Consider the following 26,152-nt stretch of genomic DNA (forward strand, 5'->3'; position numbering starts at 1 on the left):
CTAGACTAGGAATGGAATTAAATTTCACATATTTTAAATAAAGCATGTACAGTAGTGTGCAGGAGAAGGTAAATATAAAAAATTAGTAAAGGTGTCTTATAAGAGGACAGATCATTTAATTCTTGACTTCGACAGAGAAGTGTAAGTTGTTATATGTGAAAGTAACTATAGAAGAATAGAAAGAGAATATATAGTTTTCAACCTCTTGAGGAAAAAAAGGATAAAGGAAACTTGGTAAAACTTACTAAAAACAGAAAGAGAAAACTATATCCAAGTTTAAATGAATGTACTGTGTTCAGATTTTTCTATTTGGGAACAGTGATTTGAATGTAACACATTTTCATGTATTTTCTAATCTTTCTCTTCCTCTTTACAAGGTGTAGAACCTTATATACATCAGAAAATGAAAATTAAAGACATTGGACAATGTGCTGTACAAGTCAGTGATCACCTAAAGCAGTCTCAAGAGGTAAAAATATTTTAGTAGTTAAAAAAAAAATTTGAGCATGTAATGCTTCTCTTGACTTATGCCCATTTTACCTTTATGTCCCATAATTGGCTTCTACCTTTTGTTGGCATTCTGTTTAATCTTTGTTTTGAAGCTATGCTCAGTTGAATTCCTGTTCTATTTTTTCAGTCCTCTCCACGTTATTCTTTCTCTGACATTCTTCTTTATACAATTTACCTATCTGCCCAATAATTTATCCTGGAGATGTCTGGCATGAGAGAGAAAGAATTCAGGAGTTTTTGAAACTGTTTTCAAATACATGAAAGTTGTCGTATGGAAGAAAAATAAGCTATTTTCTATACACTTTTGAGAGGTAGATCTAGAATCAACATATAGAAGCTACTGGGAGACAGATTTCAGCCCAATCTGAGGAGAAATTTTTAGCAATTGGAGCTTTCCAAGCATGGAATGATTTATTTCTGGAAGTAGTGAGTCCCTCACTAGTGCGATCAGTCAAGCATAGGCTGAACAAACCTCTTTGCAGGCTTGATGGAGGGGATTCAAACCTTGCAGGGTATGGGACCCTTAGTGCTTCTTCAATGCTGAGATTCTCTGGTTTTGCAGTCTGTTTTTCTTGCCATCTAAAAATATGTGCCTTGTTTTAGTGCCGTACACCACGTGGGAACTTTGAATAGTTAGCTTAACCCAAGAAACCAAATTTTAAGTCTTTGTTTAAATATTATCTGTTTGAACTTGAGAACGGTTGAGACATGACCTTTATGGATGTATACTAACAACCTTAGATATTCTTGTAGGAATAGGATCTGTAAAAGATTTTCAAAGTAAAGTGTCAGACTTACTTGAGGATAATTGGAAGCAGGGACCTGTGTTCAGATTCTGGCTCTGCCACTTTCTACGTTTAAAAGCTATGTACATCAGTTAACCTATGAGCTTCATTAGCTGTATCTTTAAAGTGATATTAATGCCATCCTTATGAGATTATTGCTAGTGGACAGCAAAAACAACAGATGAAAATGCCTACCTAGAGTCATGCCTATAGTATACTAGGTCTCAGGAAATAATTGAATTTGAGTAGGAAGTCGAATGAGGTAAATCCAAGGTAATGTTATTTTTAAATAATTATCATCACCTGAGATGATAATCTTTTGATGATAAAACATAGCAATGTGATGATCTGTGTTGTCTGTCAACTTGTACCTTCATTCTTTCTCTCAAGTCATTAGCTGATTGTGTATGTTCAGCCCTGAGTAACTGATTGTGTATGTTGAGTCCTCATTTTCTATGTTTGGTCTGTAAAAAGTTTCATATATTACATTTTCTCTTTGATATCTCCTTACAGGTAATTTCATTCTGTTAAAGTTCATCAACACACTGAGTTACTCTGATGTTGCACTAACATTATGCATCTTTCTAGCTTGGGTTTAGCATGTGTTTTAAAAGAAGAATATTGAGGTAGATGAAAAATGAAATGTCCTCCAAGGAGTGTGTTTGGCAGAGGCATTCCTGGAAACTTGGGGTGGGGCTATGTTGAGCACACACATAATGGCCTTTCCCTTCTGCTCAGGATCTCAGCAAAAACTCTTTGTGGAATTCCAGGAGCACCACCCTCAATAGGAACTCCCTGTGAGTATTTCCAAATGTTTATCTTTAAGAGTCTTTGGCTTCTTTTTTTTTTCAACTGGGTTAGGAACAAAGGTTTAATTTAGTCAGAAAGGGAGAAAAAAGAAATGTGTGTCAAATGACAATATTTTTCTTTTGTTAGCAGAATGAAAATGATTTCTTCTCCAAATTTTCCTATTTCTGGCAACAAGATCTCACCTGAGTGCCTTTTAAGAATATAACGAAACACATACTCCTACAACAAATTAAACATTTACCTTTTCAGTGTCAAAACACAAATGGAATAATGATTATCATATCTTTTTGGATAGATAAGATTATGAATTTGCATAAAAGAGTAGAAATAAATCTGTCTTGCTTAAAGAAACAGACTTAGACTGAACACCTGATTACATTTATTCTTTAATTTTAAAAATAATTATTTTTTCCTTAAATTTTTTCCTTTCAGTTTATAAGGCATATCTTTTTTATTTTTGGTTTCTCAGTAACATCCTACTCATTAATGTAGTAACTCTGAGAAAGACTGAGACAGAGAGGGAGAGGAAGTCAGGATGGAGAGAGAAAGAATAGAGAACTCACATGGTTATAGACATGAGTATCCTCATGGAATTTTATTAATATGTATTTAGAGAAATAAAATTTGAAGACAAACCAAGCAAAGATTATTCTATTTAATTTGTAGTATTTTTTGGACTTTTCTAGTTGCATCATCAAATTATTAATACAGGTAGAATTCAAAACCATCTGCTCTATGGAAGTGCCAATTGATACCCAGGAGGTAGAAGGCGACTTTCAGTTTGCGGTCAGCTCTATTAGAGATGGTCTTTCTCAAGAGTTCCCATCATGGACCCTGTGCAAGCCTGCCTCCAGACTTAAAGGACACATGACTTTCTTCTCCCAAAGTTTCAGTAGTTCGTGTTCATGCAGAGTAGTGGGTTATTGCAGCATGAAATTAAACAATAATCGTAATTGTACTTTCTTCCTTAAGGATCTTAAATACTGAAGATATTCTTTGAATGTATTTATTCAGACTTGCCTGTGGCCACCTGTGCATTTGAGCAGGGCAAGTAGCAATTTAAAGAGAACTAATTTCAGCCTGTGAACATTTAGGGGCCACGTGGGCTAATGAAACTGATTTGTAGGCTTGTCCAGAGACATTCACAGACTCATTTGTAGGCATCTGCTTTGCATAGTTCAGGAACCCTTCAGTTTAATTGATCCAGAACAACACAAACACAGTTACATCTTATATATGTAGTGTGATCACATAGCTAATTAAAAAAACAACAACTGCTTTTTAATTAGCTTAGAGTATACACAGTAAATGACTTACATACATATCTGGTGCTCGTTTTTCTATAAAAACACTTGCAGGGCTGAAAACTTTATTGATAAGATAGGGATAAGATGTAACTAATAATTCTCTTTTAAAATATGTATAGTCATGCATCAATTAACAGGGATACATTCTGAGAAGTATCATTAGGTGATTTCATCATTGCATAAACATAGAGTACATTTAAACAAACCTAGATGGACTAGCCTCCTACACACCTAGGCTATATAGTCTAGTTTATTGTTCCTAGGCTACAAACCTGTATAGCATGTTACTGTACTGACTACTGTAAGCAATGGTATTTGTTTATCTAAATACAAAAAGGTACAGTAAAAATACAGTATCAAAGATAAAAAAGGGTACAACCATACAGGATGCTTACAATGAATGGAGCTTGCAGGACTAGAAGCTTGCTCTGGGTGTCAGAGTGGATGAGTGGTGACAGAATGTGAGGGCCTAGGACATTACAAGACTGGAGATTTCATATGTACACTTAGGCTACACTAAATTTATACATTTTTTTCTTTTTTAAATAATCAATTAACCTTAGCTTTACTGTAACTTTTTAACTTTATAAACTTTAAATTTTAAAAAATCTTTTTGACTCTTTCACAATAATACTTAGCTTAAAACCCAAATACATTGTATAGCTGTACAAAAATGTTTTTTATATTCTTATTCTAGAAGGCTTTTTCTGTTTTTAAATTTATTTATTTATTTTTACTTCTTAAGAAAAAATATGAAGACACAATTACACACATTAAGCTAGGCCTACACGGGGTCACTGTCATCAATATCACTGTCTTTTGCCTCCACATCTTGTCCCACTGGAAGGTCTTCAGGGGCAAGAACATGATGGAGCCATCACCTCCTATGATAACAATGCCTTCTTCTGGATACCTCCTGAAAGACCTGCTAGAGGCTGTTTACAGTTAACTTAAAAAGAAAAGTAGAAGGAGTGCATGCTAAGAGAATGAAAAAGAGCATAGTATAATAAATACATAAACCAGTAACATAGTCATCCATCATGATCATCAAGTATTATGTACTGTACATAGTTGTATGTGCTATATTTTTATCTGACTGGCAGCACAGCAGGCTTATTTACACCAGCATAATCACAAACATGTAAGTAATGCATTATGCTGTGACATTATGATGGCTAAGACGTCCCTAGGTATTCAGAATTTTTCAGCTCCATTATAATCTATGGGATGGGATGGGCACACACAGTGGCTCATGCCTGTAATCACAGCACTTTGGGAGGCCAAGGTGGGCAGATCACCTGAGGTCAGGAGTTTGAGTACAGCCTGACCAATATGGTGAAACCCTGTCTCTTCTTAAAAAAAAAAAAAAAAAAAAAAAAAAAACCCAAAATTAGCTGGGCATGGTGGTGGGCGCCTTTAAATCTCAGCTACTTGGGAGGCTGAGACAGAATAATTACTTGAACCCAGGAGGCGGAGGTTGCAGTGAGTCGAGATCATACCACTGCGCTCCAGCCTGAGCAACAGAGTGAGGCTCCATCTCAATAAATAAATAAATTAATTAATTAATAATAAATAAATAATCTATGTGACCATTGTAATATATGCTGTCTATCATTGACCAAAACATCATTATGTAGTACATGACTGTGCATGTATTTTACATGTATATAAAATGTATACTCTGTGTTGTAACTGTTTCACATGCTGTTTCCTTTTTTTGATCATTGTAAGATCTAAACAACTTCATTTTTTTCAAACAGGCTGAAAAGTTCAAATGGAGTTGACAGTAAGTTTTTCTGTTTAAACATTTTATTTTTATTTTTTCATCCTTTTAATGCTGAGTTTCATTGTCCTGCTGATATTTTTGTCATTCTTGAAATTGTATTTATGATTTTTGTCTACCATACAATGTAGAAAGTTCAGTAGAAGAGTAGAAAGTTGAATATCTTTCTTCAGACAAATTGGGATTGATGTCTGGTTTAAAACTTTTTGAATGACCTGTTTCTGACTGTTGTTTCCCCATTTTCTGTGCGAATGAGGGTATAACCACTGAGCTCATTTTTACCTCTCACCAATTCTTACTGTCCTTTTGTTTTTTCACACATTGCCCATTAAGATCCATTTATGAGATTGTTATGTGGATGCCTTTTCCTGTATGGCTTTGGTAAGATCTGGGGCCCCAAATGGCTAAATAGGACTAGGTCATGTGAGACAGCTCCCTGATAAAGCCACTATAGTTACTCTCAAACTTTACTACAATTTACAAATTCCTTACCATATTCTTGAGCCCTTGATGTAAAGGCACCTTCATCTTCTGTGTTCTTGTTCCATCACATTTTCTTGGGTTTCCAGGACCCCCTTTGCAGTTGATTCCTTCTTCTCAGCCTACTAACAAGCTTAGGCTGTTTTCTATACAAAATAAAAAATAATCTTTTTCTTGATTTAGTGAGCTTTCAAGCATCTACCTCCAAATTAATAGAAAAAGCAATTAACATTTGATCTTCAGCCCATGGGGTGTGCCCCTCCACTTCCTGAAACTCCACTACAACTGCTGGCTCACATGACTCTTCTCAGTTCTCATTGAACTCATGGCATTCGGTATTGACCATTTTCCCTTTACGGCATCCGCTCTTTTCTATGTTTCCTTGAGGCTCTTCTTTGGATGTTCTACTTCTTTGTTGACTTACGTTTGGTCTTTCTGAGAGCCTCTTCCTTCATGCAAGCTAGAAATTTTAGTCATTTACAATCTCCTCCTCACCCCATTGCTCTTAGCCATTAACCTTGCCTTCTAACTCCGTCCCTCTGCCACCACTCCCCACCCCTACATTTTAAAAGCCATCTGTTTGGTCAACGCTATTGCTCCTGCCTTAAAACTACCGTCATTTATTTCTTGAAACAAAAAGTGTATACTTTATTTGCCCTTGAGTTTGTCTTGACATTCTGATTGGTTTCTCTCCTTTTAAACTTTTCTATGTTCTTATCAGAATTATCTTTATGAATGGTAAATCATCACTTAAGTAGAAGCATTCAATGGCTCCCTGTTACCCAAAGATGGACAGAAAACCCCTGAGTTTTTTCTCAACACTCCTGAAAGCTTGATATCAATCCAAATTTCCAGGCACAAAGGCATGATACCTTTCATTCATTATTTCTGCCTTGCAAAATATGACTGACCACATAGTAACACCTCCATGTGGAGGTCTAAAAGGTACCCCAAACAAAATGTTCCAGCATTGTCCTCATCTCAGGAAATGGTAACTCTGTCCTCCCAGTTCCTGAAGCTGAAGTCTTGCAATCATACTTGTCTTCCATTTTTTCACATCCCTACGTCCCATCTATCAGTAAACCTTTCAACATATATCAAGAATCTGATCCACATTGCTACTTCCACATAATGTCATTTTTAAGCAATCATAATCTCTTCGTTGGATTATAGTATGGCCTCTAAACTATTGCTCTCTAATAGTCTTTTTCCAGAAACAGCCAGAATAATCCTTTTATTTTATTTTATTTATTTTTTTATTTTTTTTTTATTTTTTTTTTATTTTTTTATTTTTTTATTTTTTTTTGAGACGGAGTTTCACTCTTGTTACCCAGGCTGGAGTGCAATGGCGCGACCTCGGCTCACCACAACCTCCGCCTCCCGGGTTCAGGCATTTCTCCTGCCTCAGCCTCCTTAGTAGCTGGGACTACAGGCACGCGCCACCATGCCCAGCTAATTTTTTGTATTTTTTTAGTTGAGACGGGGTTTCACCATGTTGACCAGGATGGTCTTGATCTCTTGACCTCGTGATCCACCCGCCTCGGCCTCCCAAAGTGCTGGGATTACAGGCTTGAGCCACCGCGCCCGGCCAGAATAATCCTTTTAAACTGAAAATTGAACTGAGTCACTCTTGCTCAAATGATATTCCTCCTCACTTGGCAAAAGCAAAGTTCAAAAACAGTCTACAATACCTTGTTGTTCTGCTTTCCAGCCACCCTCCAACCGCATTTCTCTCAGTGCATTCACTGTGGCTACAATCTCCTCCTTAAACATGACGAGCACGAACCTGCCCCAGGGAATTTGCACTTGCTGATACCTATCACTAGAATACTCTTCATTTATTCATATTGCTGTCCCCTCTCTTCCTTCAACTCTTTGCTCAAATTTCACATTATGAAAGAGGCTTTGCCTAACCATCCTATATCAAACATCAACTTTCCTATTCCCCATGCTTTCTAACTCTCTTAAGTTGATGTGTACACACACACACACACACACACACACAGGCAGACACACTACTATATGCACTATATATTTATTTATTGTCTATTTTCCTTGACTAGAATGTAACCAGAGACTTATCTGTTTTGATTACTGCTCTTCCTCTTGAGCATAGACCAGAGCCTGGCACATAGTAGGTATTCAATAAATGTATATTGAATAAATACGAATATGGTCTCACAGCTCCTTAACTAGTGAAGCCAGAACTGAAACTCAGCTTTATCAGACTGATACTCATACCCTTTAAGCATTTCACATGGTTTATTAAGGCCCTATCTTCCAGGTGGAATTAATGTGTTCCATAAACCATTGTATATGCCTTTATTACATATATTACTTAAACTGTATTGTGATTCTAGTTACCAGTCTCTTTCTTCTAATACATTTAATTTTCTATATGGTGGGAACCACATCTTACCCATATCTCTCATGAGTGGAATACTTTTTGTTTTTATTGATGACTTCAGAAAGGAACAGTCTTTTCTGCTGATCCTACTTTTTACCAGCACTCCCCAAAGGAAGTGATTCTCATTCCTTTCCTTATCCAGCAACAAAAAGCCAGACAGATCTGCAAAGTTGGGCTCATTATGCTGCTTATTCTACTAGATATAAAGCAGTTGCCATCATGAGACCAAAGTTCTCCACTTTAATTTTTATTTTTATGAAGTAGCAAAACTGTTGCAAGGGCTTTCTCTAGAGCCTTGTAATTTAGGACTGGAGCAGACAGAAGAGAATGAGTTAAACTTGGAAGAGGTTTTCCAACACATAGTCCTTGTGTAACCAAACAAATCTCTTGGTGCTATATTATCCACCCTCTTCTTTGTTTCCAATATATAGCTCTTAATGTGTTTTCATCATTTTGTTGTTATTTTAGGTCAGTGAAGTAGTCTGTTAATAACTTGGTATTAATACTGTCTTTTTGTGAGTACTGCATCTTGGTAGGGAGCTCAGAGAATCATGCTTCTGGGATGTCGTGAAGTATGATGGGCAGCGGAGTGCCTTCTGAAACCCAGAGGTGTAATTGGTTCAGAGGAAATCTATCTTTGAGGCTAATATTACCTGTCTTTATTCAATTCCCTATATAAATATGTTTGGAGATATTACATTGATGATTGGAAACTGTCAGGATACCATGCGCAATAATGTGGTTAAAAGATATTAGGCAAGCTTTTTTGAATACTGAGAAGCTATTCTGATTAACCTGTTCAATAATAACTTTGAAGTCAATATATTCATAAGCATGTATTTATCTCCAGCCACGTAATTAAAATGTCAATCTTCTCTCTAATTTCAGAGATCTCAGCCTCCTTAAAAAGCCCTCAAGAGCCTCACCATTATTCAGGTAGGATACATGTGCACACAGACATGTCAGCTGAGCTAAACATCTATACTTCCGCGTTTGTAAACAGAAACATTGACGAATTTCATGTTATTAACATGGCTCCCAACCTGAAAAGGTATTGTTCACCTTGATGGGAAGAACATTCCAATTTCTAACCTTGCCATTGACTTGGGAATATGAGTTTTCAGAATTTAAGAGAATTTGGATTTTTGCAAAATGTTTGCATTTCCAAGTTCCGAATTGCGAAGAAGAAAGATGACCTTGAGATCTAAAAATTATTTGCAAGCTCAAAGCCAGCCCCAAACCAGAGATCTCAATGTTTTGGACTGGGGAAAAGGCAGATCTGAAAGTAGTTATTTGAAAGGAGGGTTTTGTACTCTCACTGAGCCCTCAGCGACTATGATCACGGAATGAATGCCAACCCCACAGAGTGAGTTCAACAAAGATGTTATCAAACAGAGATGTCAAGGGTCTCGACTCTCTTAAGCAACATCACTTCACAGTGCTTCAGTTGTCTTTCCTTCAAAGTGGGAATAATTGTACTTGCCCTTCCTGAGGAACAGTCTGCCAAAGGGCTAGTTGAGAATTAAGAGGAAAACACTTTGAAATGCAAAGCAATATAAAAGCAACTGGACTTGTGCCATTGGGTGGTTTCTTGGGGGCCATTGGTCTCAGTGTTGCATGAGATAATACATGGGCAAGCCTTTTACCAATCTAAAGGTTGGTACATGAGTACAAGCTTATTGGTGCAGTAATTACTATTATAATTATATGAGGTTATTTGTTCAGGGTTTAGTAATAGACTGCCTTATCCTGAATTCTCCTTTGTAGTGAATAGAGTTGCAGTAGATTCCACACTCCTCAGTCCAGGCTCTTATAACTGGGTCTTTCAGCTCGGCAGTAATCTATTATTTTGACTCCAGCCATCAACTTAAGAAAGTCTCTAGTGAGAAATACTGTAACTCATATTGACTCTGAGCTGTTAGATTATGGCTTTTACCAGGAAAATGCAGATCACTTGCTTCTAATTAAAATCAGTCTTCAGCTCTCTCTGGAAAAAGAAGATGAACTGTGCGAAATGAACAGTAGGTGTCCCCACAGTCCACTGTGCTTTGGATTTGCTTTGGAAAGGAAAACCAAAGTCCACAGATTAAAATGCCATTTAAAAGAAAGTTACACATATGTATGGATTAGTATGTGATTTGGTATTCAGGAGAGTGGAGGTGATAGCCCTACCTCAGACCATGTGACATAATCTCATATTAAATGCCTCTAAAACTGGGATATCTTTCCTGTTTAAAGCACAGTTTATTTTTAAGACAGTATTATAGATTATATTTTTGATAATGGCAAAAATAAAGAGGTCTTTGAAATTAAATAGCATTATGTGAATATATTGATGTGGAGAGGCTTTCTGTAAATTCAGCCCACTGATGCATACTTAAAATAGAAAATCTGTTTTTGTTTGCAGCCATTGAAAGGAATAATTTAATGAGGCTTTCTCAGACCATACCATTTACACCAATCCAACTGTTTGGTGAGTAGCATTTCTACCTTCTTGAGGTTATGCCAGGACAGAGGCATCAAATCTGAGTGAATCAAAGGAGAAACCCTGTTGCATTATTTTAGCTGAAAATTTTGTTTTGTTGATAGTTGTAGTTTAGTGAGATTCATTTTCGAAAATGGAAACTCCTGTTAACTGTTAAGGTCAGCATTCAGGGACAAAATCTAATACTATGGGAATAAGACCTATAATGAGCAGCAGTTGGGAAGAAAGCAATAATGTTGCACCTGGCATTCACTGACTCAAGGCTGGAAGTAAGTAGGAAAGAAAAGAACAAGCCAACCATTTATAATAAGCACAGGAGAAAGCGATAAATGTCAATATGGTGCAAGCCAACAGGCATCTGAAGAGAAATGCTTTGTGTATTGTTTTTTGTTTGTTTGGTTTTGTGTACACTAATTGCTCTTACCTCAGACTGCAAATGTCATTTTAAAAGTCTGGAGAAGAAAAGAAAAACAAGCTCACGCTGGCTAAAGCTACCAAAATTTCTCTGTCTGGCAGGGTAAGGCATGAGCAAGTTGACAATATAGCAAGGGTCCCCAAACTGTCTTTGATATTGATGCTTCTCATACTGTTCACCTGGTGACAGACCAGGTTTGCTTCTGACTATTAATGCAGATGCCTTCTCCTTCCATTTGGCCCCATGGCTGGCTTTGCAAATCAGTAGCTCTGCTCTAAAGCCTCTAGGGATTTAGAACTCTAAGATGCTTCAGTGGCATTTATCTGGGCACCAAGAATAAAGATTTGAAAAGTTGTTACTGAGCATTACCTAGATGTATTTATTGGTGAGGAATTAGATGCAAGAGTGAGGGAATGGATTCTTTTCTTGGCAAACCAGTACAGCGTTCATTAAAAATACAAAACAAAACAAAAACGACTATTTGAAGGAAGCAAAGGTGTAAGGAGGACATGGAACACCAGCTGGGGCTGGACAGAAGTTGTATATAGATTACGTTGCTTTGTTAAGAAACATTAAACCGTGACTTAGTAGTATTTAGGTTCATTAGGAGTTTCTCCCTCTTCAACAGCCTAAAAGTGGAAGCTATGTAGCAGTTAAGTAGCATTTTGTGTCTAAAATCCTTTAAGTGGGATTGAGTTTGTATCTGAGGCTGTAATTCACTTTAGCCATGTTAGCCTATTTAATCTTTACAGCAGCCCAATGTAAATAGTATTTTCATTCCCATTTTTCTGATGGGGAAACCGAGGCTTTAAGTAACTTGTCCAAAGGGACAAAGGAAGGAGGGAGAGGCTCTGGGATATGACCTTGGCACTGTTTGACTCAGCTGAGTTAAACCATGCATTTTCAATGGACTAATATCACCCCCAGAAAAAGAAGTTTTTTCTTTTAATGGTCTAAAGCACAGATCTACATATAGCACATAAGCAGATATACAGAATATTTTTAATACAAATTGAGCTTGTAGTAAATCCAAGCTGAAATCCATCTGAAATCCAAATTGCTCCAAAGTCTGAAACTTTTTGAGTGCTAATATGATACCACAAGTGGAAAATTCCCACACCTGACCTCATGTGACAGGTCAGAGTCAAGATACTTTCAAAACTTTGTTTTATGCACAAGATTATTAAAAATTATTATATACAAGTACCGTTAGGCTATATGTATAAGGTGTATATGAAACATAAATAAATTTTCTGTTTGGACTTGGGTCCCATCCCCAATATACATCATTATGTATATGCAGATATTCCAAAAATCTGAAAAAATCTGACATTTGAAACACTTCTGGTCCTAAGCATTTTGGATAAGGGATATGCAACCTGTATTATGTCATGAGAAGAACAATTAGAAGAGAATGTCTAATTAGGCTCCTTAGGGGGATGATAATGAACAACACCATCAGATTAAACCATCTCTTTAAAAGTATTTGTCATTAGCAAAAGAAGCATGTCCTTACTACTTTGTTTTTGTCCAGTTATAGTCTACAGTAAGAAAAGCTTAATTCTTTTGTACGCTCTGATACTTTGTCCCTTCTCCTCTTCCCCATGTCTACTAGACAGTAAGTAACATGGAAACATGGCCAGATTCATGTCCTTATTCTGTTCTGTTCCCTGCTAGCCCCATTCTCCTCTGGTCATTTGGGTAACTGAACTGATTCTGCATTGATGTTTGGGATATTATCCAAGTCACAGTCATGGCAATCTTATTGAACTCCTCACCTTCACTTCTCTTTGCAGCAGGAGAAGAAATAACTGTCTACAGGTTGGAGGAGAGTTCCCCTTTAAACCTTGATATAAGCGTGTCCTCCTGGTCTCAGCGTGGGAGAGCTGCAATGATCCAGGTGTTGTCCCGAGAGGAGATGGATGGGGGCCTACGTAAAGCTATGAGAGTCGTCAGCACTTGGTCTGAGGATAACATTCTGAAGCCGGGACAGGTTTTCATTGTCAAGTCCTTTCTTCCTGAGGTTGTGCGGACATGGTGTAAGATCTTCCAGGAGAGCACTGTGCTTCATCTTTGCCTCAGGGTAAGTCTGAAACTCAGAGACCCATAGCCCAGAGGGACAAGTCAAAGGAAAGAGATCTGGCTACATCCTTATCTAAGGCCATTATCTTCAACCCAAAGGGAGCCTATTATTTTTTAGAGGTAGTATTGCTTTGTGGGACTTTTGCTTTTGGGACAGGCAGTGGTGGGAGCTGAATAAGGCTAAAAATCACATTCGGGTGGCCTATAGTAATTTCATGGTTATAGCTGTACAACAGTAAACCAATATTTTTATCAGTGCTTCCTATTTTGTAGGAAATTCAGCAACAGAGAGCTGCTCAGAAATTGATCTATACCTTCAACCAAGTGAAACCACAAACCATTCCCTACACACCAAGGTAAGAAAACATTGGCACCTTGGCCCTTTATTTTAAGTAGGAATTTCTATCTATCTCTTCTCAGCCCATAACTCATGAGAAATCATGTCCATGGGGAAATTCCACATGATCTTATTTTTGGATTCTTCCATAATTTCAGGACTGGCAAAAGGAGAATTAGAGATCCCAGGCATACCTTCCTGTTGATCACTGAACTAAGAGGTTCAGAGGCTGTACCTAACAGTTCAGTTATGTGAAACAGACAGACCTTGGGTGTTATTATTAATGTCCAGGGGAATTATGGCAGAAAAAATATTCTTATTGTAAGCATGGTCTCTTCCCCAAATATCTTATCGACAGTAGGAATTTTATAAGAATAAACTCTTGTTACTTTCACTTGAGTGTCTTCGTACACTTGCATTCATTTATTGAGACACACACAGGTCATAACTTGGTGCTGGACTTATAGTAAAACTTCATTCTTTCATTTATAAGGAACTTTATAGAGCACAGCAAGAAAAGTTGGGTCCAGCACTTATAAAAGAGTTGAAAAGTTGCCTCAAATAGAAGGGAGGTGGGTAAGCATGGAGAGAAAAATTCCCGATATTTGCATCCTGTCCCCTTCATAGAGAGGGCAAGGGCATGTGCATTGAGGCTGCATCATAGGTCATCTTTCCTGCTGATGACTGTTTAGTAAGGTAAGTCCCACTTTTGCTGTATTGTGGGGTGTCAATGGCCTCTTTTTCCTTAACAGGTTCCTGGAAGTTTTCTTAATCTATTGCCATTCAGCCAACCAGTGGTTGACCATTGAGAAGTATATGACAGGGGAGTTCCGGAAGTATAACAACAACAACGGTGATGAAATCACCCCCACCAACACCCTGGAGGAGCTGATGTTGGCTTTCTCTCACTGGACCTATGAGTACACTCGGGGAGAGCTGCTGGTTTTAGATTTGCAAGGTGATTGATGATGTAGGACTTGATACAACAAGCATGAGGAAAAGTGTAAAAAGATCTTGCAAGAACCAGAATGGGTAATATATGGAGTTGCTGTGTTTAGCCTTGAAGAGAGATGGGCATATTTATTTCAGAGACATTGTACAGTGATAATCATGGAATCTGCCATGTTATTTCCCACTTAGGTAGAGGGAAACATGTAAGCAGTTGATTATCTGTTTAAAATGTAAAGACATCTAAATTTTTGAGCAAAATGGGGAATGATTTTTGTAACACATTTTCCAGTTTTATGGCTTCACCTTAGTCTTATGTTAATATTTAGGCATGCATTTATATGCATAGGGACATTTGAATTCTGGGTGTTTTTCATGATTTTGAGCTCATTGCTTTAGCAATTTATAATTTAGCTTACTGTCTTTGCTGTGTCCCTTGTTATAACAGTCCATGAAAGTACACATCTGAGAGAGGCAACACAGCACACTCTTATTTAATGGAAGCCTTTGATCAGCACATCTCCTGACTATCAACACCTCACATGTGACTGATAATCCTGCGGCACAAAACAGAGTATCTTTAGCAGGCTTTCCTTGCAGGGGCAGAACACAATACGTATTAAGGCCAAAGTTTAGTCCTTAGGCTCACTGACTGGGGCTTTGGTTTTAAATCAGAGATTTAGCACAGGGAGTTTCATAGACGTTATCTCATTTAATCCTGGAAGCAGCACCTTGAGGTAAATATTATGGGAATTTAGTCCCAGAAAGTTTAAATAACATGCCCAAGGTTACACAGCTACTTAAGCTGTTCTTAAGATGTCCATGTTCTTTTCTTTTCACTGTTCTTGTATTTCTTATAAGAGTTTCATACGTAGAAGGTATAACTATCTTACGGTTTGTTTAAACAACTTGAGGCTTTTTCTTGTCCTCTCTGACTTTCCCAGCTCTCTGGTTCTGGGATTCTAGCTGAAAGCCAGGGTTGGAGGTTGGAGAATGTAGAGATAAGCAGACAGTCCTGAGGTATCATAAGCAATGTCCAGTAAGACTGCAAAGTCACTTGATTGAAACTTGTGTCACATGCTTAAGGATGTGACACAAATTTTTAAACTACATATAAGTGTATTTTTTAAAATGACATATAAGTGCTTCTGTCCTTTTAGATTTATGCTGCTCACAGAGTTGAATTATATTTCTAATTCAGTTCAAACCCAATATTTTAGGAAGCAATATAAACAAAGTTAAAATGACTGAGTTGATTCAGCTTTTAAACCAGCAAGTACTTGATCCATGTAAACCCAGAGCATTGTTGCCCAAGGCATCTATTTTTGTAGCTCAAATTGGAGAGAGGTTGATTGTTTTCATCTGCATTTGATGGTTTGTGCTTTGAGTTTTGGGTGGAGTTGTTTAAAAAGGAAAAACAGAAAAAACCAAAACAAAACAAAAAAACCAAAGAAAAACTTTAAGGAATTAATGATGACTCTTCAGTGTGTTTTGTATTCCACTTGAATAGGTTTTTGTTTAATGATGTTTATGTTTGGGGATTTTTATGTCTCTTAGTAATCCAAAGTGACATTAAACAGAACAAGTGCCGCGTTGACAGTCTTGAGGGAAAAAGAGAATTAACTTTATTCTTTTACTGGGCAATTATCTGAATTGCAGAAATAGGCCACTCCAAATAAAGCACTCCAAATAAACAATGTCAAAACATTGACCTTCAAAGAAGGGAAGAGTGGACATCATAGAATGAGTGTGATGAAATTTGAGATACTTATTGGAGAGTTTTGGCCAATTGGTTAGATCTGAATTTATGGAAGAATGTGAATCCTATAATAGTAATTATGAACAATTACACTACCCCTAGTACTAGGTAACACTTAACGACATTTGTGCCAGGCACTTGCCTAAAGGCGTACATGCATTATTATATTTAATCCAAACCAGGTTGAGAAGGGAAAATAGAATGTAATTTTAAAATCTCTTAATGTTTTTTGGTTCAGTTTTATATTATATTTATTTATATTTCTAGTCATTGGAGAGATGATGTCCATCATCTGGGTGGTGGAAGTGGAGACAGAGGCTCACTAGCAGCAGTTAGGAGGAGGAGCTCTGGAGTTGCAATGCCGGAGTCTGACTTCTGGCTCCACTGTGGATTAGCTGCATAACACGGAGGAGCAGTCACCTTGACTCCCACTTCCCTCATTTGTAAATAGGGAAAATAATATTAGGTGCTTAACACACAGAGTTGTTAAGGGGAAGAGCTGAGACAAGTTCCTGATACACAGCCTTCAGTAAATACTAGTTATTGTTGCTATTAGCATTAATCTCTGTGGGACTCTTTAATATGGAGGTTAATCTGCAGTTGCAGGGAGTCCGCCCTCAGCTGTGTGGCCCTGTTGGTGCTGCAGAGAGACTGCAGCCTCAGCCTCTATAGACGAAGGCCTTGCTCGGTGTGCTGTGGTTCTCTACTGCTTTGAGAGAAAGGAGTGTGAAACACTGGAGCAGTTTATTCTTTCAGTTTCTTTTCTTCTCTTCTTTGCTTTCTTCCAAGGGAGTGCCAGTAACTAACCCAGAAGCTGCTACACCAGGACAGAAACTGTACTCTAAGGAGAGACTTGACCAATTTCCAATCACTTGTAATTATGCTGAAGTTTTTTGGTCTTTGTCCACTTAAAAAATTTTACGTGTGAGGGCCTGAATCATCATCATTAAAATCCAATATTTAGTTCCCAGAAACAGAAATGAAAAACAATTGTATTTCAAATTACAGTGGTTTATAGTGTTTTTTAGCTCATTGTATTTTTCAATATTATTTTGGAGATATTAATATTAGTTCTTGGAGATACTAATTTTTTATTCAAGAAAGCAGTTTCCAGAATGTCAGCATTGGCATCGACATCATCATCATAAATTCTGCTACTACAAAAAAGTTAGCTTCTTTCCACCAATGTACAAGTTCAATTGATGTGCTCAAAGGTGGTTGGGATCAGAATGTCAATCTCTGAGTTTCTCATAAAGGTATGCTGCATATTACCTGACATGAGCCTTTACTCTCTTGAAGTCAGATTGGTACTTGGGGTTCTCCTTTCCTCCCTTCACCCCCTCTCTCCTTCCCTCCTTTCTTTTTCTTTCTTTTCTTCTTTTTTTTTCTTTTTTTGAGACAAGGTCTCACTGTGTAGCCAAGACTGGCTGGAGTGCTGTGGCACAATCGTGGCTCCCTGCAGCCTCGACCTCCTGGGCTCAAACGATCTTCCCACCTCAGCTTCCTGAGTAGCCGGCATCACAGGCACATGCTACCACACCTGGCTAATTCTTTGTATTTGTTTGTAGTGATGGGGTTTCACTATGTTGGCCAGGCTGGTTTCAAACTCCTGGACTCAAGGGATCTGCCTGTCTCAGCCTCCCAAAATGCTGTGATTATAGGCGTGAGCCACCGTGCCTGGCCTATTCTCTATTTTCAAACTTTGAAAGGTTCTTCTGCCATTTGTGTGCCCCAAAATATGTATTTATTAATCTTTGAATTGTCAGATTGGGTTTAGGGATATAAAGGTTTGTGGATACTCTTTACCGTCATTCTTATAAGGAGTTCTGTTCCTGAAGGAACATAGTACTTTAAGGAAATGAGATAATAATCAGAAACATGATTTTACCCCTGGTACGGAAATAAAATTTCACTTCACAAGAAGTCTTTGATAGAAGAAAAATAATGCAAACAACAGTGAACCTTTTTTCAGCTTCCTAGGGGTCAAGTACTTTGCTAAGCAGTTTGTGTCCAGTAGTTCATTTAATCCTCTCAGTAACTCAGTAAGATAAGGCCCATTATGATTCACACTTTCAGATGACAAAACTGAGGTTCAGAGAGATTAGGGAAGGTATCCAGGTCACACAGTTTTAAGCTCTAGGTTACTCTAGGTTATTTTTCTAAGGAAGTCAGTTTCATAGGGTAAAAGTCTATAAGGATTACATTTTCTTGTGGAAGGTTTAGCATATTGTAAAACATACAGAATATAGCAGAAATCTTTTTAAAACATACTGGCTAGAAAACATGAGTTTTTTTCAAGTAGAAATACATTAAAATTTACAAATTTTATATAATTTTAAAATAATCTTCCCACAAGGTTGTTTGTTTTCAAGCAAAGAGAAGCAGGGCTGATTAGAGAATGATCTCAGAAATCATTGGATTGTGCCCAGATCTTACTGGCTGGCCTGGGACATTTCCACCAATGGAAATCAGCTTCCTCACCATTTGCATTTTACAAGAGATTCATGTTAGGTGCTGATTCCTGTTTTGATATTTTTTAGCTTTACATTGCACCTATGTTACATTTTTAGGCTTTAATGTCATCCTTTATTCAAAGGTAAATTTTATTGAAGACATACACATTTAAAAAATTCACGTAGTATAAGCATATATCTCAAAGAATTTGACAACTGAATACACAAGTATAACCATCACCCAGATCAAGAATTTAGTGGTTTCTATTCTACTGTTTATAAGTAGGATAAAAGTATAAGTATGTGTCTCTTTGATGGAGCAGAGGTTATACCTGCAAAACCACACAGCACCATGCACCCTGCTGAGCACGGATGGAATCCATAGGGAGACCGTAGACCAATGGGAGGAACACAAACTTTGGCTCAGCATTTATCCTGTTATGACCATGTATGGACTGTGTAACCTCTGACAGATGACATAATTGGTTTGAACATCAGTGTACTCACTGATGTAAATGAGGGTAAAATGTAAAATGAGGCTATGAGGATAACACTTTCCTTTTATAATTGTGGAGAATTAGAGAAAATAAAATTAGAATATCTGGTATATACAAATGGTGAATGACAGATGCCACTATCAGTAACTGTGAACACACCACTAAAACAATCGTTTGTGGCCTAGAAGTTTATTATAACTGAGGGTTTGTGGGAAACAGTGCATTAACTAAAAATTTCAGACATATCTGAACGATTTTTATAGTGCATTTAGTTTACATGATTTTTTGAGAATTAAAATATTTAATTTTTTATATTTAGTTTTTATATATCTTTATATATTTAAGGGGTACAAGAGCAGATTTTTTTTACATGCTTTTTTTTTTTTTTGACATGGAATCTTGCTCTGTTGTCCAGGCTGGAGTGCAGTGATATGATCTCAGCTCACTGCAACCTCCATCTCTCAGGTTTGAGCAATTCTCCTGCCTCAGTCTCCCTAGTAGCTGGGATTATAGTCATGTGCCACCACACCTGGCTATTTTTTGTATTTTTAGTAGAGATGGGGTTTCACCATGTTGACCAGGCTGGTCTCGAACTCTTAATCTCAGGTGATCTGCCCACCTTAGCCTCCCAAAGTGCTGAGATTACAGGCGTGAGCCACCGTGCCAGGCCAGATTTTTTACATGCTAATATTGCTTAGTGGTGAAGTCTGGGCTCATGACATTTAATTTACTGTGGAGTGACTGTGGATTTTAAATTAAGAAATTAGAATTTAATTATTATTTTCTTGAATTTCTAAGAAAACGAAATCTCCATTTGCTAAACAAATTTTGTTTCTTCTTTTGAGGTGTTGGAGAAAATTTGACAGATCCATCTGTTATAAAACCTGAAGTCAAACAGTAAGTTAATTTATGTGTTATCATTTAGAAAATTGCATTTAACACATAGTAAATGGTTTTAAAAATAATTTACAAACATATATGTTCCCTGCCTAGATCCTAGAAAGGTTTTTAGGTAGCTTATGTATAGAGATCAAAAACAATAAGATTATAAAAAAGCATAGGTTAAGAAATGGTGGTAAAAAGAAGATATGGAAATATGTAAAATGATATTAAATCTGCAGTTAGAATTGTACACCTAAATGGAAATTATAAGGACTAATGCAAATATGACTGAGTTTCCAATGGGTAAGCTTAGCCTCTATGGCTTTGATATGAAAACAATGTCATAGGAGAAGCACAGTTTCCTTTGTTGTCTTCACAATGGAGTCATTGCATCTTATCATGGGCAGCATCTTCCATTGCATGCTTATAAAATGAAAGCTGAGGGCATAAAGTGTGCTATTTAGTAACAGCAAATTTTATGAGAGGACAAAGCAATGGAGTTTAAATATGAAGCATCAGATTGTCTGACTTAATAATTAAGAGCTGAAGTTTAAATTCTATAGAGGGATAACTCATCAACCTGTCCGTTGAATTCCCATCGGCGTTTTATCCCAGAAGCAGGCTTTTGAGAAGACTTGAGAGTAAAGGATCTCAGATTGTATTCTTCTATTAAAGGTGGGGTAGAACTAAATGATGGTGCAGGTTAAACTGGTCAATATGGCAGGCAACAGTGGTTCTCAAACATGAGCTTACATCACAATCACCAGGACAGTCTGCTAGAACACAGATTGCTGGGCCCCACCCCTAGAGTTTCTGCTTCAGTAGGTTTGGGGTGGGGCCAGATAATCTGCATTTCTTACAGGTTCCCAGGGAATTCTGATGCTGCTGGTCCAGAGACCACTCTTGAGAACTGCCAGCATACAACATTTTTACTTCTTAATTGTCTATACTTGGTCCCTGCGTGGTAGAAAAAATATATATAACTTTATAAGTGGACAGTCAATAAAATCTGAAATTTTTACTTTCCCTCCCCAAGGCCTCATAAATATTCACTGCTTTAGTGCTCTGTTATCTTACTGAGTGATTTAATCTAAATATGTAGGCTTCCATGCAAAGAGGTCCATCTAAAAGGGTATTAGATATTTAATTGGACTAGGTGAACTAGAGAAAATAAAGGTGACCCATATTGAATATACACATCTAATTCCTATGATATTTATTTGACTATGGAGTCCATGTCACAACCCTTATATATATAAAGCCTTTATTAGTTTTCACTTTAGCTCTGCTAAAGTGTTTTTTAGCTAAGAATATTATTTTTTCAGTAGCCCTGTGTGCCTAAGTGTTAATAGTAGGAATCTTATACTAAAAGTACTTTATAATTTTGCAGTGGAAGTTTTTTGCATATATAATGAACCAAGTTTATGTATACCCCATCTATCATTTATTATATTTTAACCTTGGCATATGTCATTTAATATGACCTGAATGTTCTATCATTTAGAACTCTAAGATTATATTATCCCACTTGACAGGTAGGTATTTAATTGCATGCTATAGGCCAGTGGGCCTCAATTTCTATTAAAGTCACCCAGGGAACTTAAAAAAAAATGCCAAGGATTGGCATCAAATTAGAATCTCTGAAGAGAAGGCCCTGATATCTGTATTTTTTAAAAGTTCCTCATGTGATTCTATGGGCAATCAGGGTTGAGAACCTCTGTCTTAACGGCAACTTTATTTTTTTATGATTTGAGGATAGGAACACCGGAAATGGATAGGATGGCTTCATTGTGGCCTGCCGGGTTTTATGGGGTTACTGAATTTGAATGCAGTTGGCCTTCATGGTCAAGATAAAGAAAAGTACTATTTTCTCACAGTCATGGGGAATTACATCTGATTAGTTCAATGGGGCTCACATTTCAAATGCTGTATGTGTCTGAAGCGCTTGCTACACGAAGCATGGGGTATGGACCAACAGTGTCAGCATCACAGGGACTGTGGTTAGACATGCAGAATCTCAGGACCCTCCCCAGACATACTGAACCAAAATCTGAATTTTCTCAAGATCCTCAGGTGATCTGGTGGGAAAATTAAAGTTTGGGAAGCACTGATTTAAGTAAGCGCTTTCACAGGTTGTTTATTTTAGCCTTTGCAACAGCAATGAAAGGAAGCATTTTCAACCCTAGTTCACAAATAAGAAAACCTAGGCAGAGTGAAGATGCGAACTTTCCTATGAGGAGGAGAGGTCAATGAAAGGATAATCCTCTACCAAAAGAGAAGATACTCTTGTGGCATAAATTCTTATGGTGTTTCTAATGCTTGTCTCTTAACTTTCCCTAACCTTCTATCTTGGTTATTGGTCATTTGTGATTACAGTGTTTCAGCTTGCTGATTTGATAGTTTTGGGCATTTGACAAGTATGAAATGATGATGAGATGTTCTTTAGTAAATCTATGTATAGATGGCACTAATTAGCGTTTCCTCGCATGTGGAACCAAGCTACCACCTGCTTTTCCTGTGTTGTGAAAAATCTGGAAAACAGCTACTTGTATTTTTTTTAAACCTGGTTATCTAAGACTGCAAGGCTCTAGGCGTGCTGTAGGGGGTAGATGCAAATGAATTTCCCTACAACTCTCCTTCATTCTCCCTTGCATAGGGAGTGGTCGAACTCCTGCTGTATGCATTTTGTAGTAATTTTGATTCTTTTGTCTTAACTTTCCCAAAGCTCATAGAGGGAAATCATTTAACTTAGAGCTTTTATCTCTAGAATCAATGTTGCATCTCTAAGTTGGGTTTTTTTATGTTTTACTGGGAAGAAAGAAATGGCAGGTATGGAAAGCAAATGAGTGAAATATTCTAACAGGGTCATGTTGGAGAGACTATAAAAAGGCATTCTTCAATTTAAACGACTAAAATAACACTGTATTTCACTTTACCAGCATAGTAGAATCCTGGTCTAAATACTGAGTGCTTCAACTTTTTTGCCACCTTCAGTTTCACCTTATTGAAGTGGTTCCTTACCAGATGGACAGAGAGAGAGGAATAGTTAACAAGAGGCAGCTTATGCAGCCGGGTAAATACCACCAGAGCTGTACTTTGTAAGAGCGATTGAGTGACCAGGAAAGTTAATCCTGGGTGTCTGTTCACTTTGTCTTCCCAAGAGATTTCCTCCACCTACCCGCCTCGGAGCAAAGAGGCAATCTGAGATCAAACTGACATCAGCCCTCATTGTGAGCTTGGCACATCTTCAGAGCAGCTACTGTTATTCTGCCAAAAGGAAGTGGAAATTGAGATAAATGTTTCAATCCTTGGATGGAAAAAAGTCCATTTTTACACCACGTCCCTTTTGAAAAACCGCATTCCTTAGAAGCGAAGTTTATTGTTTCCTTTCGTGATAGTTTGCTTTTCTTTTTTTTTAAAGACGTGGTATTTAAGAGTGGTAATTGAGTTCAGATTTTCTAAATGTGCTGTTTCCACTCTGCATGTCATTAAAATAAAATATTAGCTTTCATAAAGTTTCTTGGGAAATGTTTCTGCCATGCTCTGTTTTGTGGTGTGCAGTGTCAAAATCCAAATAATCATGATTGCATTTGTTATGATAACGGATGAACATTGATCTTAGAATCTGCTAGGGATTTATTATGATCATAGAGTATTCAAAAGGTGCCTTATATATGCTGGTTCTATTTGTAACTCTGTCACCTACATCGAGCATATGTACTTTACTTCCACCAACACATTGTGTAATAGTCTTGTCTTTCCACAAAAAGCCCAGCTGTAGCAGTTTGCAGGAGAGAAAGTGGCTTTGAAAGAGCCATGAATACGGATTTAGGGTTTAGTTGGGTATTTGTTTTTGAGGGCAGTTATTTTAAGAAAAGTATCTGGGTTTGAAACAATGTCTATGCATCTTTTTAGAAGGTGTGTCCCAAAATCAAATGTGTTTTACTTTGTATCTTACCTTTGGGTATTCTAGTAGAACATTTGGTAATGAATGTCACTCTTTCACCCCATGTGCATTAAAAAGGATTTCGGGCGTACTTTGTTTTAATGATACAAAATTCACTCTTCTATCAGATTAGCGTTGAAATGCGTTTCACAGTAGGTCTTGGAGTTGGGAACAAAGATTTAAGTGCATTTGAATTTTAAATTTGCAAACCTAACATTGTTGCTTCCCCAAAGTGCTCTGTTCTTTGTTGGCTCCTTCAAGTTTACTGGGTTACTATGGGATACTGTTCGGTATCTCAGAGAATCCTGGTTGAGCTCCTTTTTCTTAGCTGTGATCTAATTGATATTCTGATATTTCCTCTAGATCAAGAGGAATGGTGTTTGGACCGGCCAATTTGGGGGAAGATGCAATTAGAAACTTCATTGCAAAACATCATTGCAACTCCTGCTGCCGGAAGCTCAAACTCCCGGGTATGCCACCAACAATTCTATTTTTCTCTAAGTAAATCTCTCATAAAACAACATCCTTTGTAACCTGGGATAAAGTCGAAAATCTTAATCACATTTTTATTTCATTCACAGTCATTCACAGAGCCTGACTTTCTGACTGCAAAATTTTCAAGTCTCTAAAGGGATTAAAAGGACAGGGATTTACTTCAGGTTCTGCCAAAATGTGATAAAACAACATGGGGCCCAATACTTGTCACAGTCACTCCAAAGGAAAAGTTCCACCAGCTTAAATGGGATAAAATCAGACCGAGGCAGGTCTCTGCCCTTCCTGTTTGGGTCTTGCCAGCTGCCGATTGGCCCACAGCCTTTCTATTCTATTCTGATTCACCCATTGGGTACTTGGGAGGGTGTGGTATGGAGGGAAATGACACCCTCAATTAAAGTAGTGCTTTTCACTGTAAAAAATCTGCTACTTTAAAGACACATTGCAACATATATTTTTTAAAAATCTGATTTGATAATATGGCATACTTAAAAATTCCTCTATAAAAGCGAGAAGCTGGAGGCCTGTGCCCTCCAGATGGGCAGTCCCAGCTCTGTTGGCATTCCTTTCTTTTGTCCCAGAAGGGAAGCATCGTGTGTGCCTCAGCTTGCCCACTACTTTTGGTCACACCAAACTTGTCCTTACAGTGGGATTTTACATATTTTAAGCTGAGTAGCTCTTTATGCCTTATAATAAATGATCGTACCATCCATAGTAACCTGGGATGGGACAGGTGTAAATTTACAACAAACAAGGGTGATTTCTAATCCTATTGGAGTTAGAGGTAGGGGGAGCGCTTGTGGGCAAGGCATAGAAAGATGGAAACACAGAGTTGGAGCAGGCTTCCAGTTCCACTGGGAATATAGTGGTCAGCCAGGGGTGGGGAAAACAAAGGGAGCAGTCAAAGAAGCGAGGGCTGTAACTCTCACAGCTGCCCAGGACTCACTCTCACAACTCACGTACCAGACGTGGGCAAAGAGATTAGTACACAGTTGAGCTGCCCACTGGCTTCTCTGGTCAGAAGGTGCTCAGGAAGGGGCTGGGACTGGGCTGAGAGTCATCAGGACCTTCAGGTAAGGGCCGTCTGGGAGGCAGGAGCTAACAACGATCAGAGTCATTCCATGATGGTGGCCTGGAGTCCGGCTCATTCACTTGGTGTCCTCTGGTGCTGTCCTCTTCCCAGCTGATTCATTCCTACTCTGGAAGGGAGGCCTGCATTCTTGAAGACAGAAGGACTACATCTGAGGAGCCAGGACACAGGGAGACTTAAGACAGAACTCACTGCTTCCAGTCCTTGAGCTCAATTAGTGCTTCTGTCTGATTAAGGTTGAGATAATTTTTTACACCACACTGGTAGGCTTTTTTTTTTTTTTCCCCCTTTTGTTGCCCAGACGTAGTGGTGCAATCTCAGCTCACTGCAACCTCTGCCTCCCAGGTTCAAGCGATTCTCCTGCTTCAGGCTCCAGAGTAGCTGGGATTACAGGCACCCACCACCATGCCCAGCTAATTGAGAGTGATTATTGTCTCCAATTAAACAAAATAAATTTACAAAACTTATAAGGCACTGTGTGTAAGCAAGCAACCCAGTCTTTCTTCCCTGCCCCCAGAAACAGTGCCCAAACAGCACAGGGAAGGGAGAGCTGCACATGGGTTTTGGGGTGGGAAAGGAGGCTTAATTTGGACATGGTCAAGAGTTTGAGTTCCACATATCTATGATCTGAGGAAGAGGAGACCTCTCCGAACACTTGGCAAAGCCTAAAGTCCCATTTGTCTT

At 37.9% G+C, this 26,152-nt stretch overlaps 1 protein-coding gene across 12 annotated transcripts in view; it reads left to right on the plus strand.

Moving 5' to 3' along the window:
• Positions 1–26,152, plus strand: part of TRPM6 (transient receptor potential cation channel subfamily M member 6) — a 167,325-nt gene that overhangs the window by 134,167 nt on the left and 7,006 nt on the right. For 10 of the 12 annotated variants that reach the window (XR_004272629.1, XR_004272630.1, XM_032290904.1 and 7 more), the window contains 10 exons: positions 378–469; positions 2,034–2,092; positions 5,173–5,198; positions 8,971–9,018; positions 10,490–10,555; positions 12,779–13,065; positions 13,338–13,420; positions 14,154–14,359; positions 19,904–19,955; positions 24,250–24,356. Coding sequence is in view for 10 of the 12 variants with exons in the window: in XM_032290904.1 (XP_032146795.1) it covers positions 378–469; positions 2,034–2,092; positions 5,173–5,198; positions 8,971–9,018; positions 10,490–10,555; positions 12,779–13,065; positions 13,338–13,420; positions 14,154–14,359; positions 19,904–19,955; positions 24,250–24,356 (1,026 nt within the window). In the remaining 2 variants the exon portion in view is untranslated. The other 2 variants (XM_032290901.1, XM_032290908.1) reach the window with 2 other exon arrangements.

Source organism: Sapajus apella, unplaced genomic scaffold, assembly GCF_009761245.1.
Source record: "Sapajus apella isolate SASKATOON/1434 unplaced genomic scaffold, GSC_monkey_1.0 scaffold24, whole genome shotgun sequence".
Classification (NCBI taxonomy): Eukaryota; Metazoa; Chordata; class Mammalia; order Primates; family Cebidae; genus Sapajus; species Sapajus apella.